The 20,349-nt window shown below is 45.0% G+C and overlaps 1 protein-coding gene across 1 annotated transcript in view; it reads right to left on the minus strand.

Moving 5' to 3' along the window:
* The window catches only part of SHC4 (SHC adaptor protein 4), a 179,730-nt gene extending 166,954 nt beyond the window's left edge, over window positions 1-12,776 (minus strand). The window contains exon 1 of the mRNA XM_069766036.1: window positions 11,728-12,776. Within this exon, the coding sequence (XP_069622137.1) occupies window positions 11,728-12,288 (561 nt within the window). The 5' untranslated portion in view covers window positions 12,289-12,776. The remainder of the gene's footprint in view (window positions 1-11,727) is intronic.
* Between the last annotated feature and the right edge of the window lie 7,573 nt (window positions 12,777-20,349).

Below are 20,349 nucleotides of genomic sequence, written 5' to 3' on the forward strand. Positions count from 1 at the left end.
AGACACAAACTGGGATCCCCTGTCAGAAACGATGTTCTCAGGAATCCCATGCAAACGAACCACATTCTGAAAAAACAGATGGACCAACTCAGAGGAGGAAGGTAACTTAGGCAAGGGTACCAGATGAACCATTTTAGAAAAGCGATCACACACAACCCAGATGACGGACATTTTTTGAGAGACAGGGAGATCCGAAATAAAGTCCATGGAAATGTGCGTCCAAGGCCTCTTCGGGATAGGCAAAGGTGACAACAATCCACTGGCCCGAGAACAGCAAGGCTTAGCCCGAGCACAAACCTCACAAGACTGCACAAAAGAACGCACATCCCTCGACAAGGAAGGCCACCAAAAAGACCTGGCCACCAAGTCTCTAGTACCAAATATTCCAGGATGACCTGCCAACGCAGAAGAATGGACCTCGGAGATGACTCTACTGGTCCAATTATCCGGAACAAACAGTCTCTCAGGCGGACAACGATCAGGTTTACCTGCCTGAAACTCCTGCAAAGCACGTCGCAAGTCTGGGGAGACAGCAGACAAAATCACCCCATCCCTAAGGATACCAGAGGGCTCAGAATTTCCAAGGGAGTCAGGCACAAAACTCCTAGAAAGAGCATCCGCCTTCACATTCTTTGAACCTGGCAGGTATGAAACCACAAAATTGAAACGAGAGAAAAACAGTGACCAACGAGCCTGTCTAGGATTCAGACGCCTGGCAGACTCAAGGTAAATCAAATTTTTGTGATCAGTCAAGACCACCACACGATGTCTAGCACCCTCTAGCCAATGACGCCACTCCTCAAATGCCCACTTCATGGCCAAAAGTTCCCGATTACCAACATCATAATTCCGCTCAGCCGGCGAAAACTTTCTAGAAAAAAACGCGCATGGCTTCATCACTGAGCCATCGGAGCTTCTCTGTGACAAAACCGCCCCCGCTCCAATCTCGGAAGCATCAACCTCAACCTGAAAAGGGAGCGAAACATCTGGCTGACGCAACACAGGAGCAGAAGAAAACCGGCGCTTAAGTTCCTGAAAGGCCTCCACAGCCGCAGGAGACCAATTAGCAACATCAGCACCCTTCTTAGTCAAATCCGTCAAAGGCTTAACAACACTAGAAAAATTAGTTATAAAACGACGATAGAAATTAGCAAAGCCCAAGAACTTCTGTAGACTCTTAAGAGATGTAGGCTGCGTCCAGTCACAAATAGCCTGAACCTTGACGGGATCCATCTCAATAGTAGAAGGGGAAAAAATATACCCCAAGAAAGAAATCTTCTGGACTCCAAAGAGACACTTTGAGCCTTTTACAAACAAGGAATTGGCCCGCAGGACCTGAAACACCTTCCTGACCTGCTGAACATGAGACTCCCAGTCATCAGAAAAAACCAAAATATCATCCAAATACACAATCATAAATTTATCCAGATATTCACGGAAAATATCGTGCATAAAGGACTGGAAGACTGAAGGAGCATTAGAAAGTCCGAAAGGCATTACCAAATACTCAAAATGGCCCTCAGGCGTATTAAATGCGGTTTTCCACTCATCACCTTGCTTTATTCGTATAAGATTATACGCACCCCGAAGATCAATCTTAGTGAACCATTTAGCCCCCTTAATGCGAGCAAACAAATCAGTCAACAATGGCAAAGGATACTGATATTTTACGGTAATCTTATTCAAAAGACGATAATCTATACAAGGCCTCAAGGAACCATCTTTTTTGGCCACGAAAAAAAAACCTGCTCCCAAAGGGGACAAAGATGGACGGATATGTCCCTTTTCCAAAGACTCCTTAACATAATCCCGCATAGCAGTATGCTCTGGCACTGACAGATTGAACAAACGACCTTTAGGAAATTTACTGCCTGGAATTAAATTTATAGCACAATCGCAATCCCTGTGAGGAGGAAGCAAACTGAGCTTAGGCTCCTCAAAAACATCCCGATAGTCAGACAAAAACACAGGAATCTCAGAAGGAGTAGATGAAGCGATAGAAATCGGCGGTGCATCATCATGAACCCCCTGACAACCCCAGCTTAACACAGACATCGATTTCCAGTCAAGGACTGGATTATGAGTTTGTAACCATGGCAGACCAAGCACTAGGACATCATGCAAATTATACAGTACCAGGAAGCGAATCACCTCCTGATGAACAGGAGTCATACGCATGGTCACTTGTGTCCAGTACTGAGGTTTATTCATAGCCAAAGGTGTAGAGTCAATTCCCTTCAAAGGAATAGGGACTTCCAGAGGCTCCAGACTAAACCCACAGCGATTGGCAAATGACCAATCCATAAGACTCAGGGCAGCGCCTGAATCCACATAGGCATCGACGGAAATGGATGATAATGAACAAATCAGAGTCACAGACAGAATGAACTTAGACTGTAAAGTACTAATGGCAACAGACTTATCAACCTTTTTTGTGCGTTTAGAGCATGCTGATATAACATGAGCTGAATCACCACAATAAAAGCACAACCTTTTTTTTTCGCCTATAATTTTGCCGTTCACTTCTGGACTGAATTCTATCACATTGCATTATCTCAGGTGACGGTTCAGACGACACCGCCAAATGATGCACAGGTTTGAGCTCCCGTAAACGCCGATCAATCTGAATAGCCATAGTCATAGACTCATTCAGACCAGTAGGCGCAGGGAACCCCACCATAACATCTTTAATGGCCTCAGAAAGGCCATCTCTGAACTTTGCAGCCAGGGCGCACTCATTCCACTGAGTTAGCACCGACCACTTCCGAAATTTTTGACAATAAATTTCTGCTTCATCTTGCCCCTGAGAGAGGGCCAACAAAGCTTTTTCAGCCTGAATCTCTTGGTTAGGTTCCTCATAGAGCAAACCCAATGCCAGAAAAAACGCATCCGCATTAAGCAACGCAGGGTCCCCTGGTGCCAATGCAAATGCCCAATCCTGAGGGTCACCCCGCAGGAAAGATATAATAATCTTGACTTGCTGAGCAGGGTCTCCAGAGGAGCGAGATTTCAAAGAAAGAAACAACTTGCAATTGTTCATAAAATTCAGAAAACGAGATCTATCTCCAGAAAAAAACTCTGGGACAGGAATTCTAGGTTCAGACATAGGAGCATGTACAACAAAATCCTGTATATTTTGAACCTTAGCGGCAAGATTATTCAGGCTGGAAGCCAAACTCTGGACGTCCATGATAAACAGCTGGGATCAGAGCCATTCAAAGATTAAGAGGAGGAGGAAGTAGCCAGGCTGCAATAAGGCTAGGCAGCAAACTCTGAGGGAAAGAGGAAAAAAAAAAAAAAAAAACTTCCTCAGACTACTTATCCTCCTACTTCAGCCAATACAATTAACTGTCATGATCCCAATGGCAGGGGATCACTAAAGGACAAGCACAGATACAAACAAGCTCTAGGGCGATGGAACCTGAGCTGACCGCGACCCTGAACCTAACACACAAATAAAAGTAGCCGGGGAACGTGCCTACGATGATCCTAGACGTCTCGCTCCAGCCGAAGATCTAACTTCCCCTATTAGAAGAAACACAGACCTCTCTTGCCTCCAGAGAAATACCCCACAGAAATAGCAGCCCCCCACATATAATGACGGTGAAATGAGAGGAAAGCACATACGCAGTATGAAAACAGTTTCAGCAAAATGAGGCCCGCTAAAGCTAGATAGCAGAGGATACAAAAGTGAACTGCGCGGTCAGCGAAAAACCCTTCAAAAAACCATCCTGAAATTACTTGAACTCATGTGCCAACTCATGGTACATGAGGAGCAATTTCAGCCCACTAGAGCAACCAGCAGCAAAGAATCACATATCTGCAGGCTGGACTAAAAAACCAAATAAAGCAAAACACCAAAACAGGAAAATCCAAACTTAGCTTGACCAGAAGGTTCTAGGAGCAGGGAGCAGAGGTAACAAGACACACTGGATACATTGATAACCGGCGAGGAAATGCCAGCAAAGCCAGGTTAAGTAGGAAACTCCCATATCCTGATGGAACAGGTGGAACCCAGAGACCCAGGAAAGACAAGTCACCCAGTACCATCAGTAACCACCAGAGGGAGCCCAAAAACAGAACTCACAACAGTACCCCCCCCTTGAGGAGGGGTCACCGAACCCTCACGAGAACCACCAGGGCGACCAGGATGAGCCCTATGAAAAGCGCGAACCAAATCATCAGCATGAACATCCGAGGCAACCACCCAAGAATTATCCTCCTGACCATAACCCTTCCACTTGACCAAATACTGGAGTTTCCGTCTGGAAACACGAGAATCCAAGATCTTATCCACAACATACTCCAATTCTCCCTCCACCAGCACTGGAGCAGGAGGCTCAAGCGAAGGAACAACAGGTACCTCATACTTCCGCAACAACGACCGATGGAACACATTATGAATAGCAAACGATGCCGGGAGATCCAAACGAAACGACACAGGGTTAAGAATTTCCAAGATCCTATAGGGACCGATGAACCGAGGCTTGAACTTAGGAGAAGAGACCTTCATAGGAACAAAACGAGAAGACAACCACACCAAGTCCCCAACAAGAAGTCGAGGACCCACGCGGCGACGGCGATTAGCAAACTGCTGAGCCTTCTCCTGGGACAACTTCAAATTGTCCACCACATGACTCCAAATCCGATGCAACCTATCCACCACCATGTCCACTCCAGGACAATCAGAAGGTTCCACCTGACCAGAGGAAAAACGAGGATGAAACCCCGAATTACAAAAGAAAGGAGAAACCAAGGTAGCAGAACTAGCCCGATTATTAAGGGCAAACTCGGCCAGCGGCAAAAAGGTAACCCAGTCATCCTGATCAGCAGAAACAAAACACCTTAAATAAGTTTCCAAGGTCTGATTAGTTCGTTCAGTCTGGCCATTCGTCTGAGGATGGAATGCAGACGAAAAGGACAAATCAATGCCCATCTTAGCACAGAACGTCCGCCAAAATCTAGACACAAACTGGGATCCCCTGTCAGAAACGATGTTCTCAGGAATCCCATGCAAACGAACCACATTCTGAAAAAACAGAGGGACCAACTCAGAGGAGGAAGGTAACTTAGGCAAGGGTACCAGATGAACCATTTTAGAAAAGCGATCACACACAACCCAGATGACGGACATTTTTTGAGAGACAGGGAGATCCGAAATAAAGTCCATGGAAATGTGCGTCCAAGGCCTCTTCGGGATAGGCAAAGGTGACAACAATCCACTGGCCCGAGAACAGCAAGGCTTAGCCCGAGCACAAACCTCACAAGACTGCACAAAAGAACGCACATCCCTCAACAAGGAAGGCCACCAAAAAGACCTGGCCACCAAGTCTCTAGTACCAAATATTCCAGGATGACCTGCCAACGCAGAAGAATGGACCTCGGAGATGACTCTACTGGTCCAATTATCCGGAACAAACAGTCTCTCAGGCGGACAACGATCAGGTTTACCTGCCTGAAACTCCTGCAAAGCACGTCGCAAGTCTGGGGAGACAGCAGACAAAATCACCCCATCCCTAAGGATACCAGAGGGCTCAGAATTTCCAAGGGAGTCAGGCACAAAACTCCTAGAAAGAGCATCCGCCTTCACATTCTTTGAACCTGGCAGGTATGAAACCACAAAATTGAAACGAGAGAAAAACAGTGACCAACGAGCCTGTCTAGGATTCAGACGCCTGGCAGACTCAAGGTAAATCAAATTTTTGTGATCAGTCAAGACCACCACACGATGTCTAGCACCTTCTAGCCAATGACGCCACTCCTCAAATGCCCACTTCATGGCCAAAAGTTCCCGATTACCAACATCATAATTCCGCTCAGCCGGCGAAAACTTTCTAGAAAAAAACGCGCATGGCTTCATCACTGAGCCATCGGAGCTTCTCTGTGACAAAACCGCCCCCGCTCCAATCTCGGAAGCATCAACCTCAACCTGAAAAGGGAGCGAAACATCTGGCTGACGCAACACAGGAGCAGAAGAAAACCGGCGCTTAAGTTCCTGAAAGGCCTCCACAGCCGCAGGAGACCAATTAGCAACATCAGCACCCTTCTTAGTCAAATCCGTCAAAGGCTTAACAACACTAGAAAAATTAGTTATAAAACGACGATAGAAATTAGCAAAGCCCAAGAACTTCTGTAGACTCTTAAGAGATGTAGGCTGCGTCCAGTCACAAATAGCCTGAACCTTGACGGGATCCATCTCAATAGTAGAAGGGGAAAAAATATACCCCAAGAAAGAAATCTTCTGGACTCCAAAGAGACACTTTGAGCCTTTTACAAACAAGGAATTGGCCCGCAGGACCTGAAACACCTTCCTGACCTGCTGAACATGAGACTCCCAGTCATCAGAAAAAACCAAAATATCATCCAAATACACAATCATAAATTTATCCAGATATTCACGGAAAATATCGTGCATAAAGGACTGGAAGACTGAAGGAGCATTAGAAAGTCCGAAAGGCATTACCAAATACTCAAAATGGCCCTCAGGCGTATTAAATGCGGTTTTCCACTCATCACCTTGCTTTATTCGTATAAGATTATACGCACCCCGAAGATCAATCTTAGTGAACCATTTAGCCCCCTAAATGCGAGCAAACAAATCAGTCAACAATGGCAAAGGATACTGATATTTTACGGTAATCTTATTCAAAAGACGATAATCTATACAAGGCCTCAAGGAACCATCTTTTTTGGCCACGAAAAAAAAACCTGCTCCCAAAGGGGACAAAGATGGACGGATATGTCCCTTTTCCAAAGACTCCTTAACATAATCCCGCATAGCAGTATGCTCTGGCACTGACAGATTGAACAAACGACCTTTAGGAAATTTACTGCCTGGAATTAAATTTATAGCACAATCGCAATCCCTGTGAGGAGGAAGCAAACTGAGCTTAGGCTCCTCAAAAACATCCCGATAGTCAGACAAAAACACAGGAATCTCAGAAGGAGTAGATGAAGCGATAGAAATCGGCGGTGCATCATCATGAACCCCCTGACAACCCCAGCTTAACACAGACATCGATTTCCAGTCAAGGACTGGATTATGAGTTTGTAACCATGGCAGACCAAGCACTAGGACATCATGCAAATTATACAGTACCAGGAAGCGAATCACCTCCTGATGAACAGGAGTCATACGCATGGTCACTTGTGTCCAGTACTGAGGTTTATTCATAGCCAAAGGTGTAGAGTCAATTCCCTTCAAAGGAATAGGGACTTCCAGAGGCTCCAGACTAAACCCACAGCGATTGGCAAATGACCAATCCATAAGACTCAGGGCAGCGCCTGAATCCACATAGGCATCGACGGAAATGGATGATAATGAACAAATCAGAGTCACAGACAGAATGAACTTAGACTGTAAAGTACTAATGGCAACAGACTTATCAACCTTTTTTGTGCGTTTAGAGCATGCTGATATAACATGAGCTGAATCACCACAATAAAAGCACAACCTTTTTTTTCGCCTATAATTTTGCCGTTCACTTCTGGACTGAATTCTATCACATTGCATTATCTCAGGTGACGGTTCAGACGACACCGCCAAATGATGCACAGGTTTGAGCTCCCGTAAACGCCGATCAATCTGAATAGCCATAGTCATAGACTCATTCAGACCAGTAGGCGCAGGGAACCCCACCATAACATCTTTAATGGCCTCAGAAAGGCCATCTCTGAACTTTGCAGCCAGGGCGCACTCATTCCACTGAGTAAGCACCGACCACTTCCGAAATTTTTGACAATAAATTTCTGCTTCATCTTGCCCCTGAGAGAGGGCCAACAAAGCTTTTTCAGCCTGAATCTCTTGGTTAGGTTCCTCATAGAGCAAACCCAATGCCAGAAAAAACGCATCCGCATTAAGCAACGCAGGGTCCCCTGGTGCCAATGCAAATGCCCAATCCTGAGGGTCACCCCGCAGGAAAGATATAATAATCTTGACTTGCTGAGCAGGGTCTCCAGAGGAGCGAGATTTCAAAGAAAGAAACAACTTGCAATTGTTCATAAAATTCAGAAAACGAGATCTATCTCCAGAAAAAAAACTCTGGGACAGGAATTCTAGGTTCAGACATAGGAGCATGTACAACAAAATCCTGTATATTTTGAACCTTAGCGGCAAGATTATTCAGGCTGGAAGCCAAACTCTGGACGTCCATGATAAACAGCTGGGATCAGAGCCATTCAAAGATTAAGAGGAGGAGGAAGTAGCCAGGCTGCAATAAGGCTAGGCAGCAAACTCTGAGGGAAAGAGGAAAAAAAAAAAAAAAAAACTTCCTCAGACTACTTATCCTCCTACTTCAGCCAATACAATTAACTGTCATGATCCCAATGGCAGGGGATCACTAAAGGACAAGCACAGATACAAACAAGCTCTAGGGCGATGGAACCTGAGCTGACCGCGACCCTGAACCTAACACACAAATAAAAGTAGCCGGGGAACGTGCCTACGATGATCCTAGACGTCTCGCTCCAGCCAAAGATCTAACTTCCCCTATTAGAAGAAACACAGACCTCTCTTGCCTCCAGAGAAATACCCCACAGAAATAGCAGCCCCCCACATATAATGACGGTGAAATGAGAGGAAAGCACATACGCAGTATGAAAACAGTTTCAGCAAAATGAGGCCCGCTAAAGCTAGATAGCAGAGGATACAAAAGTGAACTGCGCGGTCAGCGAAAAACCCTTCAAAAAACCATCCTGAAATTACTTGAACTCATGTGCCAACTCATGGTACATGAGGAGCAATTTCAGCCCACTAGAGCAACCAGCAGCAAAGAATCACATATCTGCAGGCTGGACTAAAAAAACAAATAAAGCAAAACACCAAAACAGGAAAATCCAAACTTAGCTTGACCAGAAGGTTCTAGGAGCAGGGAGCAGAGGTAACAAGACACACTGGATACATTGATAACCGGCGAGGAAATGCCAGCAAAGCCAGGTTAAATAGGAAACTCCCATATCCTGATGGAACAGGTGGAACCCAGAGACCCAGGAAAGACAAGTCACCCAGTACCATCAGTAACCACCAGAGGGAGCCCAAAAACAGAACTCACAACAGGAGATGAGCCATGCATACAGGATGGGAGGGGGGGAGATGAATCATGCATACTAGATGGGGGTGAGATGTGCCATGCACACAGGATGGGAGGGGGGGTGAGATGAGCCATGCACACAGGATGGGAAGGGGGAGATGAGCCACGCATACAGGATAGGGGAGTGAGATGAGCCATGCACACAGGATGGGAGGGGGGAGATGAGCCATGCATACAGGAGGGGGATGAGCCATTAATACAAGATAGGAGGGGGGAGATGAGCCATGCATACAAGATGGGAGGGGGGAATTATACAGTATGGAGCATCATGTGTGGCCATTATACAGTATGGAGCATCATGTGGGGTCATTATACAGTATTGAGCATCATGTGGGGTCATCATACAGTATGGAGCATCATGTGTGGCCATTATACAGTATTGAGCATCATGTGGGGTCATTATACAGTATGGAGAATCATGTGTGGCCATTATACAGTATAGAGCACTGTGTGGCCATTATACAGTATTGAGCATCATGTGTGGCCATTATACAGTATTGAGCATCATGTGTGGCCATTATACAGTATAGAGCACTGTGTGGCCATTATACAGTATGGAGCATCATGTGTGGCCATTATACAGTATTGAGCACTGTGTGGTCATTATACAGTATGGAACACTTTGTGGTCATTATACAGTATAGAGCACTGTGTGGTCATTATACAGTATGGAGCATCATGTGTGGCCATTATACAGTATAGAGCACTGTGTGGCCATTATACAGTATTGAGCATCATGTGTGGCCATTATACAGCATAGAGCACTGTGAGGTCATTATACAGTATGGAGCACTGTTTGGTCATTATACAGTATGGAGCACTGTGTGGTCATTATACAGTATGGTGCACTGTGTGGCCATTATACAGTATGGAGTATCATGTGTGGCTATTATACAGTATTGAGTATTATGTGTGGCCTGTATACAGTATTGAGCATCATGTGGGGTCATTATACAGTATGGAGCATCATGTGTGGCCATTATACAGTATAGAGCACTGTGTGGCCATTATACAGTATTGAGCATCATGTGGGGCCATTATACAGTATGGAGCACTGTGGCCATTATACAGTATAGAGCTCTGTGTGGCCATTATACTGTATGCAGCATCATGTGGGGCCATTATACAGTATTGAGCATCATGTGGGGTCGTTATACAGTATGGAGCACTGTGTGGCCATATTTTTTTGTTTATAATTATTGTTTATGAAACAGTGTGATCAGCAGTACTAAATGGGTGTGTTTGGGGTGTGGATATGGATGTGACTAGTTGTGAAATAGATGTGGTCAGAGGCATGGCCTAACTTTGTCCCTCTTTCCCTTCTTCAAAAGTTAGGAGGTATGATACCGCATTTGCCAGATCGCAGAAAGTGCCGCAAATCCCATAGGGAATGAATGAGGCCGAACTCAGTGTTGCCGTAAGTGATCCGTTACGCAGCAGATGTGGAAAAACTGCCGGATCTGCTGGAAAAGGCTACTTTCACATCAACGATTTTTTACAAAGTCTCTGCCAATAGTGTCATACTCACCAAAGGGGGAGGCAGCACTAAAAGTGCCTAGGGCAGCAGAAACTCTAAATACGGCCCTGCTGTACAGGTAGGTATTATTAATCTGTCATTAAAGTGGTATTCTCAACTTTGAAAGTTATCCCTTATCCATAGCATTGGGGATAACTTCCTGCTCGCTGGGGTCTGACTGAGAGTACTGGGACTGATTCCAAGAACCGGAAGAGACCACATGGCTGGAGCGGTGGTCAATCATGGTCGCGTGATTCATTCTTCTGGGAGAACCAGCTGAGCACATAGCTGGGCTACCTCCGGGGGTCACATCAGTGTGCATGATCAACCACTGCTCCATAAACATGGGACAATTCAGAGCCCATTTTATTAGGAATTGGTGGGTGTCCCAGCAGTTGGACTGCCATGGATAGGAGAAAACTTCCAAACTTGAGAATACTAGTGTGAAAACCTGCTATTAACATGTACATATGGGGGTTAATCTGCAGGTTAATCGCGTTACTAACCTGCCTGGTGCCGGGACTTAGAGCCTCTCTGGGGGAGGAAACTAACTTTATTCCCCCTGGCAGTGTTCAGGTCTCAGTCTCGGGAGTGGTGCCAATGCTGGTTCAATAAAAAAACATTCTTTGTATAGAAAGCAGTAGGCTGTAAATGCGCACACAGCACTAACTGACAGCCAGGTCTAATGCTGAGCTGCTGTCAGTCAGTGCAGGGGTGCGGTTATAGATGCCGCTCTTGATACACAGAGCTGAGAAACTGAGAAAGGAACGCTACCAGGGGAATAAAGTTAATTTCTTCCCGTCACCGTGGGTTTAAGTCTGGGCGTCGTGCAGGTTCAGAGCGCTACAACCTGCAGGTTAACCTCATTTCTGCAGGTTAATAACGTTTTTTCATGTGACAGGTTACCTCTTATTATCTGTCACTAGGAAAGCATGGTTGACAATGAATGTACCCAACATTACAAAGTCAACACATGTTTTCAACTGCTGCCCAATAGCCAACTTGATGTTTAGTAAACTAGAAAAGCTAGATGATGGTAGCCAAGCATGCAAAATATGGCATGCAGCCCCATGCTAGACTTTATGTACTAACCCATATTTATATAGCATGCAGGCTACTCACTTTTACATGGTAGGAGAAGACAGGTCCCATGTTGACGTGCTGTATGTAGCTGTTCTTCTGATCAGGGGGAGACTTCTCACTTTCTGGTAGAGCACAATCCTCTTGGGGTTTTGCATTCACCTCCACATCCTGCCGTACTTGAGAAGAGCTCATGTAGCTGTTGAAAGTGTTTTCTGCAGATGTTGGGCTATTTGGAGCACTGGGACTGTCTGTCAGTTTTAATCTAGGCACTTGTTTAGTCCCCAGAGAGAAATGCCTCAACCTCATCAGGCTCGCTGAGCTGGACAGTTTAAAATGTGGCATTTTGGGCATAAAAGTGCATAATGTAGTTGTATTGTCCTGTGCCACCAAGGTGAGGTCTTCTACTGGTATATAGGACATAGCATTTGTATGAGAGTTGGCACAAGCTTTGGCATTTAAAGTTGGGGTCGGTGAACATTCTTCTGTAGTTGTTATAGAGTCATTCCTAAATCGACTGTACTTGGCCCGTTGAAGCATTACTGGGTGTCCACGAAAGAGCCGATGCAAAACGTGTCCCCTGGACGAACTGTGGTCTTTCATAGCCTAATGATAATACTCACGGACATTTTATAATAGACACCGCGGTCATCAGTCCTCAATCCACCGGAAGAGTTGCATTTAATGGAGCATAATTTCACATTAAGAAATGTATACAAATCTATACACCATAACAACAAACGAATGCTCCTAAAAAGTACAATACAGATGTATGTTGCATGCAGCTATAGATCCAGAAGCCTAAATAGATACATTAACTAGCTACTGTCCACAAAGTGTAGTATATCCATGTGATCCTGCTGTCCTATGTAAGGAAATTAGAATCCAGGGTAGGAGCTGCTGAACCTGAGCTTGCTTCTTTCACAGAAAATGAGGCATCAGAAAGTCCATATATCCTGTGAAATGAGCCCTCCTTCCACCCATGCATCAGCCAGAAGTCACCCAGGCATCATTCTCTAGTTAAGGATGTTGGGGGCGTTGCAGATTTTTCATGAATGAACTCTACTGAATGAAATGCTCCCTAGGTTTGCACGCTAGCAATCTGTGAATGGAGCCAGGAATGGCTGGAATTGACTCACAATCCCGAGGGAGCTCAGCTCACATCCAATAGGAGACGGACAGGATGACTCACACAGGACAAAAACAGAAAGCTACTAGTTACAGCTCGGATGTGTGCTTGTACTGACAATGTGGCGGGCACGGATGATAGATAGATAGATAGATAGATAGATAGATAGACACAGATATGTAGATAGACAGATATAGATAGATAATAGATGGATAGATAGATAGATAGATAATAGATGGATAGATAGATAGATAGATAGATAGACAGACAGACACAGATATGTAGACAGACAGATAATAGATAGATCAGGTAAACACATGAACCGTACTGGTGGTAGTTCACCTGCTAGTTTATTATGGACAGCATAAACTTCAGCAGGGTTCAGGAAAAATAAACAGAGCCTGGCATAACGGTAAAACAAAAACCAAAGGTAAAGTTTAAACCTTGCCCTGCAGGTGTCACTGCAGGCAACACACACAGCATCCTTAGCTCCTCCAGGAACTATGTGGGAGTTCCACCTCTCCTAACACACCACACCCACTGACTTTCAAGGCCAGCGTTTTAGCACCCTATGTGATAATCACATGACCCTGACATCACACAGGTCCTGTCAGAACTCTGCAGGTGGAGATATGGTAGACCTCCTCCCACCCACTCTATGGAGGTCCACTTTAAACCAGCCTATAACATAACTTAACCCTCTCAACACATAGCATGCTGGAGGAAAACTATTCTGGTTTCACATCACTGAAGCCAATATGCGCAGTGACACATACAGTGGGTACGGAAAGTATTCATTACCCTTTACATTTTTCACTCTTTGTTTCATTGCAGCCATTTGGTAAATTCAAAAAAGTTTTTTTTTTCTCATCAATGTACACTCTGCACCCCATCTTGGCTGAAAAAAAAACAGAAATGTAGAAATTTTTGCAAATTTATTAAGAAAGAAAAACTGAAATATCACATGCTCATAAGTATTCAGACCCTTTGCTCGGACACTCATATTTAAGTCACATGCTGTCCATTTCATTGCGATTCTCCTTGAGATGGTTCTACTCCTTCATTGGAGTCCAGCTGTGTTTAATTAAACTGATAGTACTTGATTTGGAAAGGCACACACCTGTCTATACAAGACCTCATAGCTCACAATGCATGTCAGACCAAATGAGAATCATGAGGTCAAAGGAACTGGCCAAGGAGCTCAGAGACAGAATTGTGGCAAAGCACAGATCTGGTCAAGCATATCTGGTTTTGATATGCTTAAACTTAGCCTCTGTTTGCCCATAGTGGGGCTGAATCTTAAGATGAAGACACAAAAGAGAATGGTAAAACCAAAAACACTCAGTTTGAAAAAATGTTTGCAGTAATCCGCAAGTGCTAGTAAAAGATGTAAATAACAGGGTATTTGGTTGATACGTTTTTTGCAAAAAATGTATACTAAGCTGCTCTACCAATCTTCACGGTATACCCATATCAGAGCAGTCCTAACTAATGTATGCAATCCCTATCTGATGTATTTAAAAACCTGATCATCTGTATATTACCTGTGTGAACAGGGTTCAGAGAGGAAAAATCCATGTGTGCATACAGGGCAGAACAGCTTTTGTGCAGCTAGCCCAAGAGGAGTGGTGGAACTCCCCAGTCTTGTAGACACAAGAGAACAATCATGGAAACAGGAACACATGGGCTACTTGCACAGTGAACAAGTCTGTAAGAACATGTTCACACACCACCAAGAAACCTGAAGACACAAAAGAGAATGGTAAAACCAAAAACACTCAGTTTGAAAAAATGTTTGCAGTAATCCGCAAGTGCTAGTAAAAGATGTAAATAACAGGGTATTTGGTTGATACGTTTTTTGCAAAAAATGTATACTAAGCTGCTCTACCAATCTTCACGGTATACCCATATCAGAGCAGCCCTAACTAATGTATGCAATCCCTATCTGATGTATTTAAAAACCTGATCATCTGTATATTACCTGTGTGAACAGGGTTCAGAGAGGAAAAATCCATGTGTGCATACAGGGCAGAACAGCTTTTGTGCAGCTAGCCCAAGAGGAGTGGTGGAACTCCCCAGTCTTGTAGACACAAGAAAACAATCATGGAAACAGGAACACATGGGCTACTTGCACAGTGAACAAGTCTGTAAGAACATGTTCACACACCACACAGGTAATATACAGATGATCAGGTTTTTAAATACATCAGATAGGGATTGCATACATTAGTTAGGACTGCTCTGATATGGGTATACCGTGGAGATTGGTAGAGCAGCTTAGTATACATTTTTTGCAAAAAACGTATCAACCAAATACCCTGTTATTTACATCTTTTACTAGCACTTGCGGATTACTGCAAACATTTTTTCAAACTGAGTGTTTTTGGTTTTACCATTCTCTTTTGTGTCTTCAGGTTTCTTGGTGGTGTGTGAACATGTTCTTACAGACTTGTTCACTGTGCAAGTAGCCCATGTGTTCCTGTTTCCCTGAATCTTAAGATGTAGACGTGGACATCTTTTATCTGGTGGATTGCACCTTATGTTCCACTGATATCTATTAAATATGCAAGCTTCGGCTTTTAGGTGTCTGACACATGCGCACAATGGACTGCATTTTACGTTCCACGGATTGATTCCGTATGGTTGTCTGTGTGCATGCGCGAGATGGACCGCATATGCGCTCCACATATACCTAATATGGAAGAGGTGTTTGACGCTTGCGCACAATGGACCGCATTTTGCGTTCCATTGATAAAGATGCTGGGATTTTCCGGCATCTGGATGACTGTGTGCCCGTGCGCGAGATAGACCGCATATATGCGGTATACACACACAGGATATGAACATCCCACCTACATAGGATATGGATATTTTACTTACCTGGAAATGATTACTACCCTGTTTCCCCGAAAATAGGGCGCCCCCGAAAGTAAGGCATGCCAGGGGGAGCACTGTGCCTGCTAATATAAGGCACTCTCCCCCCCCAACCCCCCCCCCCCTCCCCGAAAATAAGACATGGTGCAACTTTCGGAGCAAAAATTAATGTAAGACGGTGTCTTATTTTCGGGGAAACAGGGTAGAAATGCTTTAAATGGCGGGGCAAAAAAAGAGTCCTGAATATGGCAGATATTGGTTACCTTGACAGATGCGGAAGGGCACGATTCCCACGCTGTCTTTTATTGAGATAAGTTTACCCGTTTATGGGTTATGTACCAGTATGTTCTCCTGAAGAACCAACTAATTGGGGAAACGCGTTGAGAAATATACATGCTGGCTTTCTCTTGATATGAACTATGTGTGGAGTAAAAGATCTCCTAAATGAATGACCTTTGCGTACTGGCCCTGAATTGATTGTGTAATTTAAGTAGCAATCTTTTTGTTTTTATTGAAGATCTTTTGCTATTTTGGATAATCTGTTAACCCCATTCTTGTCATTATGGGACTTTAATTGCTACATATAATCCTGGATTTCTATTGAGGCAATGGGGATATCTAATTTAATACTTCATAGTGATGGTTTACAAGATATCATGGTGCATATAATAAGATATAATTTAAGTTTGCATAGGTTTTTTGCCTCACTTGATATATCTTTGCATGAGCAGTGTGGATATCTATTTTATAGGGAACCTGTCACCGCCCCCCCCCCAGGCATTTGTAACTAAAAGAGCCACCTTGTGCAGCACTAATGCTGCATTCTGACAAGGTGGCTCTTTTAGTTCTTGTTCCTGCCACTGCTGAAATAATCGTTTATGAAATTTGTCCCTCATATCTTGAAATCGTCCGGGGGCAGGTCTTTCCCCCCTAACACATACGTACCACAGCCATCAGTTACTTCCTCATGTTTACAGGGCGCCGCCTCCTCAGCGTTATTGAATTGTCTTGGCACCTGCGCTGTGATCTTAGGCCTGGGCATGCGCAGTTAGCGCTGCCCGTCCACTGACATCACTTGATGTCTTTCTTATTGCACCTGCATGGACGCGCGACCCGCGATCCCGCCCCGCAGTCTCTTCTGATTTATTCACACTGCAGGGCTCGGATTCTTGGGCATGTGCAGTACTTATCTGCGGCTCTCCCTCATTTCCCTCCACCTCTTTCCTACTGTGCAGCGTCATAGGAATCGTCAGATATCGTCAGATTCCTATGATTGTGCTGCACAAGGTGGCTCTTTTAGTTACAAACACCTGGGGGGTGACAGGTTCCCTTTAATATTCCACAGTGTCTGTATATGGTGCCGATAACAAGATATCATTTAACTCTGCATTTCTCCTTTTTTTGCCTCATTTGATATAGTTTGCATCTGGGAATATGTGCAATTTATATCTGCCTATGCTAATGCAGCGCCCCAGAGATCTGGTCGTTGCAGTATGACACTCTGCCGCTCTAGGAATTCTACTGACCAGGTATCACCAGTACACTTTACACTTCACACTCCGGCCACTAGGGGGAGAAAAAGGCTTTATTTATTGGGCCACTCCTCACACTGGTAAAACTAGGGGTTGGATAGGAAGTTAGTCAGAAGCTGACTGGGTTGGATTCAGGCAACATCTCGTGGCAGGGGGTGTTGCAGGGAGAAGGTTCAGGGGGTGCCTGTCAGGCGTGGGAACCTGGCAGGTACCTAGCGAACAGAACAGAACGTTACGGAATCGCGCCTGCACTACCTTGCGCGGTATCCTAAGAAAGAGACACGAAGCGAAGGATATTGTGGAACAGTGAGAAACGAGATCAAGCACAAAAGAGAGCCAGTAGGAGTCGTGCCCCGAGAACGGCAACATCCTACTGAGGCGCGTAGCCAGTGGCCGGAACACAGAGGAAGTAACTGACTCTATGCCTTACTTCAAACTCCGCAGGATAGTTAATTATAGGTTGGCTGTCTACCTTAAATTTCCTACGAAGACATAGGGGGCAATGCGTGGAGAGGGGCGTCTCTAGGGTCCCGGAAGAGCTCCGAGCCTTCCCATCATACGCGTGCGTCCTAGCCATAACATACCTGGGGGACGAGAAACTAGTAACATCTGGAACGAAATAGAAAGAAAGAGAAAGAACTAGAAAGAACGAACGAACGAACTAGAACAGAAGTTGTGAGGACTATACCGAATGCTCAGCAGGGTAGCACTACAACACACAGGCGCTATTGGTAGGCAACGATTTCCACCTGCAAAGGGAACTCTGGATGTGCCATCGGACCGGCCGGTCTCAGACAGCCCTGTTAACTGTGCTCTGGATTGCGGATCCTGAAGTCTTCAGTAAAGAGGTAGAGAGACTGTAACCTTGTGTCCTCGTTATTGTCTGCACCTCACACCATCGCCATCTACATCACTGGGAAGCCCTGGGGATATACTTCACCTGTGGGAAGGTATACCAACTAGCTGCCATTCCATCACCCCAGCGGGCCCCAAGCAGCGTCGGTCATCCTGACCGAACACCACAGGTGGCGTCACGAAACCTTGACAGACTCCTATCACCTTTTATTGGATGCCCCTTAGCAGGGTCACGGACCGGGTCCAGCCACTGTGACAACCCCAGAACTGAGACAGAAAGGACCGGTACTGAGTAACCTGTGGCCCTGTGTCTGGGGGCGCTCCACTAAACTCTTTCTGTATATGATTTTGGCGTCTGTTGTTGGGCTCATTATAATATACCTCCCTCTCTGATATATTGCACGTGCCATATGGTGTATCAGAGATAGGGTATCAGGGTTTCCTGATTAAATATGGTACAATATTGTTCTCTTTTTGTGCACTGTCTTCATATGGCTTTTTAGGGAAAGGGGGAGAGCCATCATTGAGTGAGGGCGCCATTGCGTAGGTTCAAGGTTGCCAACCTCCGCTGGTAGGAAGGGAATCCATAGTGATTTAATAGGGTGATTTTTGTTCTCTTTGTAATTTAACTACTTGCTTCTGTACAGACCCATATCATATGGGGTAACGGGAATGCAGTGAAAAATCATATATTGGTATTTTTACATTATTATACTAAAAGTTATGTAAATTGGTACTACTCTGTGAATTCAATGTAATTTTGCTGCCTATCTCAACCATCTCAGAAGGGCATGGCCAACACTAACTTAAACCTACGGCTTAGCAGGTAATATATCAGGGCATTGATGGCCCACTTTATGGCTAAGCATTCTTTATTAACTATTGCGTAGTTCTTCTCGCAAGATGTCAGTTTCTGGATCAGATACAAAATGGGATGCTCTTCTCCATTGATTTCCGGTGTCAGCACGGCTCCCAACCCAACTTCTGAGGCATCGGTCTGGATCACGAATTCTTTACTAAAGTCGCGTGCGACCAGAACCAGATGCTTGCACACAGCCCACTTCAGCTCTTGAAATGTCATCTCTGTGTCAGGAGTCCATTTTACTATCGTTGACTTGGTGCCCACAAGGAGATCTGTTAACGGATCAGCAATTATGGCAAAGTTCTGGATAAAACACTGGTAATACCCTACGATCCCAAGAAACACCCTCACTTGCTTCTTGGAGAGCGGTTACGGCCACTCCTGAAATGTCTCTATTTTATTCAACTGGGGCTTGATTTTGCCTTTCCTGACAATGTAGCCTAAGTACCTGGCCTCTTCCTTTCCTATGGCACACTTCTACAATGTCATCCAAGTAGCCTGCGACATATTCCTTATGTGGAGCCAAGATTTGATCCTTCACCTTCTGGAAGGTGGCTGGAGCCCCCTGCAGTCCGAAGGACATCCTGGTGTACGGAAAACACCCATCCGGCATCAAGAAGGCTGTCTTCTCCTTGGCACTCTGGGACATGGGGATCTGCCAGTACCCCTTTGTCAGGTCATAGTAACATAGTAACATAGTAACATAGTTAGTAAGGCCGAAAAAAGACATTTGTCCATCCAGTTCAGCCTATATTCCATCATAATAAATCCCCAGATTTACGTCCTTCTACAGAACCTAACAATTGTATGATACAATATTGTTCTGCTCCAGGATATCGATATTTTACTGTGTAAACCTTCTACCAGATCATTAATGAATATGTTGAAGAGAACAGGTCCCAATACCGACCCCTGCGGTACCCCACTGGTCACAGCGACCCAGTTAGAGACTATACCATTTATAACCACCCTCTGCTTTCTATCACTAAGCCAGTTACTAACCCATTTACACACATTTTCCCCCAGACCAAGCATTCTCATTTTGTGTACCAACCTCTTGTGCGGCACGGTATCAAACGCTTTGGAAAAATCGAGATATACCACGTCCAATGACTCACCGTGGTCCAGCCTATAGCTTACCTCTTCATAATCATAATCATAATAAGGTCGAGGGTTGTGATGTAACTTGCGGGTCCCAGTCGCTCAATGAGGTCATCCACACGGGGCATCGGGTACACGTCAAAATGGGACACCTCATTGAGCTTATGGTAGTCGTTACAAAACCGCCAATTATCCTTGGGCTTCGGTATGAGGATGATGGGACTTGACCAGCCACTTTTTGATTCCTCTATCACCCGGAGGTCCAGCATTCTTTTTACCTCCTTGGAGAATATCTCCCAGTGTGCTTTGTG

The sequence above is a fragment of the Ranitomeya imitator genome, chromosome 4, assembly GCF_032444005.1.
Source record: "Ranitomeya imitator isolate aRanImi1 chromosome 4, aRanImi1.pri, whole genome shotgun sequence".
NCBI classification, from domain to species: Eukaryota; Metazoa; Chordata; class Amphibia; order Anura; family Dendrobatidae; genus Ranitomeya; species Ranitomeya imitator.